The following is a 1,553-nucleotide window of genomic DNA, read 5'->3' as shown; positions in this document are numbered from 1 at the left end:
TTAAAGCTTCACACCCCACACCCCCTGCCCCGGAACTAGTGTCCAGCTAGTGTGGTATAATATGGTAACAGGGCTTTTCCTTTGCTTCATCACTGCTATGAATAAAGTCATTACGTGCACTAACCAAAAGCTGGTGAGTATAAACAAGGGCCAGGTCCAATCCCAGTTTCCTGTGGGACTCTTCCATTTCCAGCCTACTCTTCCCACCCCACGTGTTTCCCTGCCAGAGAGAGTTTCAAGCCTGTCTGAAGTTAGGCTGGTACCAGCAAGGTACCTGTCATGCCTGAAGCAAAGTGAGGTTTGCCCAGAGCTCCAGTCTGTGGCGTCTGCCAGTGCCTTCATGTAGAAGGATTCACTGAACCATGCTTAATAAAGAAAACTCAGGTGATTATTCACTACCACAGATTCTTCCTTGTCCCTTAAGGGCTGGCTGGAGGATGTGATTCAGCTCATTTTCCCCTTGCGTGGTTTCTCCTGGGGGATGCTCATCCTTTCTTGATGTTTTGCAGTCTCTTTCTTTCCCGTGGCTCGGATGTCACTTTAAAGAACAAGGAGGGTGAGACTCCACTCCAGTGCTCCAGCCTTAACTCTCAGGTCTGGGTGGCCCTACAGATGAACAAGACTCTCAGAGAATCATCCACTGACAAGCCTGCCCAGATAGAGAAGGTCGTGAGCAGGTGAGAATATGACTGGCTTTGCGTGTGGGTGGTGAAATAGAGCACTAGCACGAAGGAGGCTGGGGGCCTGGTTTGAGAAAGGACTGTAAGTACATGCTTAGCTTTTTAAACTGGTGTGGAGGTCAGTTTGAGCTTAGCAAGAATGCAGCACATGCTGATTCAGACCCTGTTTTGTAAATTCATCCTCCAAGTTGAAATACTTGCAAGCACAAAGAACAATCCGTAAGGCAGGGTGGAAAAAAATGAGCTCTGTTCTAGCCTGAGCTGCTTTCAAAGCTCAGTGATCAAAGACAGTAATTCTGCCCCAGGATGGCATTTGAACGGCCCCTGTTTGGCAGAGCTTTTCTTCTGTGACATTGTTTCTCCCACTGACAGAGACATTTCCCGGGGTTATGAGCGGATCCCCATTCCCTGCATCAATTCGGTGGACAGTGAGCCTTGTCCCAGCAACTACAAATATGTTTCACAGAACTGCGTCACCTCCCCGATGGACATTGATAGAAACATTACTCATTTACAGGTGAGGGATCGTGAGTATCCGCCTGGTTTTCCCTGTCCTGGTGTGTGTGCGTTCAGAGATGTTGCAGTGCTCTGCACCTCAGAATGATTTTTGCACTCAAAATGGGATTTTCTAGCCCTGATATTGCCCTCCAGTTCCCGCTGAGGCTTAGTCCTAAACTCCAGCTTTTGCTCTAGGAGATGGGATTCTGCTTTTCTTTGTTTCCAAGATTTAAGCTAACCTGCATGTTCAGCTGTCTGCTGTAGCATCAGCTGTCTGGTGCTGGCTGAGGTGGCTCCATTTACCCTTTTCTCCAGTTCTGTGTCTGGAGAGTTGAAGAGTTGTTGGGGGACCTTCCTCATGCTGTCTTCCTGCTG

The 1,553-nt window shown here is 48.5% G+C and overlaps 1 protein-coding gene across 1 annotated transcript in view; it reads left to right on the top strand.

Moving 5' to 3' along the window:
* The window catches only part of LOC104502195 (histone-lysine N-methyltransferase EHMT1-like), a gene marked incomplete at its 5' end in the record, with an annotated part of 30,859 nt that overhangs the window by 16,084 nt on the left and 13,222 nt on the right, over positions 1-1,553 (top strand). The window contains 2 exons of the mRNA XM_010146134.1: positions 510-677; positions 1,053-1,197. Of these exons, the coding sequence (XP_010144436.1) occupies positions 510-677; positions 1,053-1,197 (313 nt within the window). The remainder of the gene's footprint in view (positions 1-509; positions 678-1,052; positions 1,198-1,553) is intronic.

This window comes from Buceros rhinoceros, unplaced genomic scaffold (genome assembly GCF_000710305.1).
Source record: "Buceros rhinoceros silvestris isolate BGI_N320 unplaced genomic scaffold, ASM71030v1 scaffold34410, whole genome shotgun sequence".
NCBI lineage: Eukaryota > Metazoa > Chordata > Aves > Bucerotiformes > Bucerotidae > Buceros > Buceros rhinoceros.
This window is presented reverse-complemented; position numbering and strand designations above follow the sequence as displayed.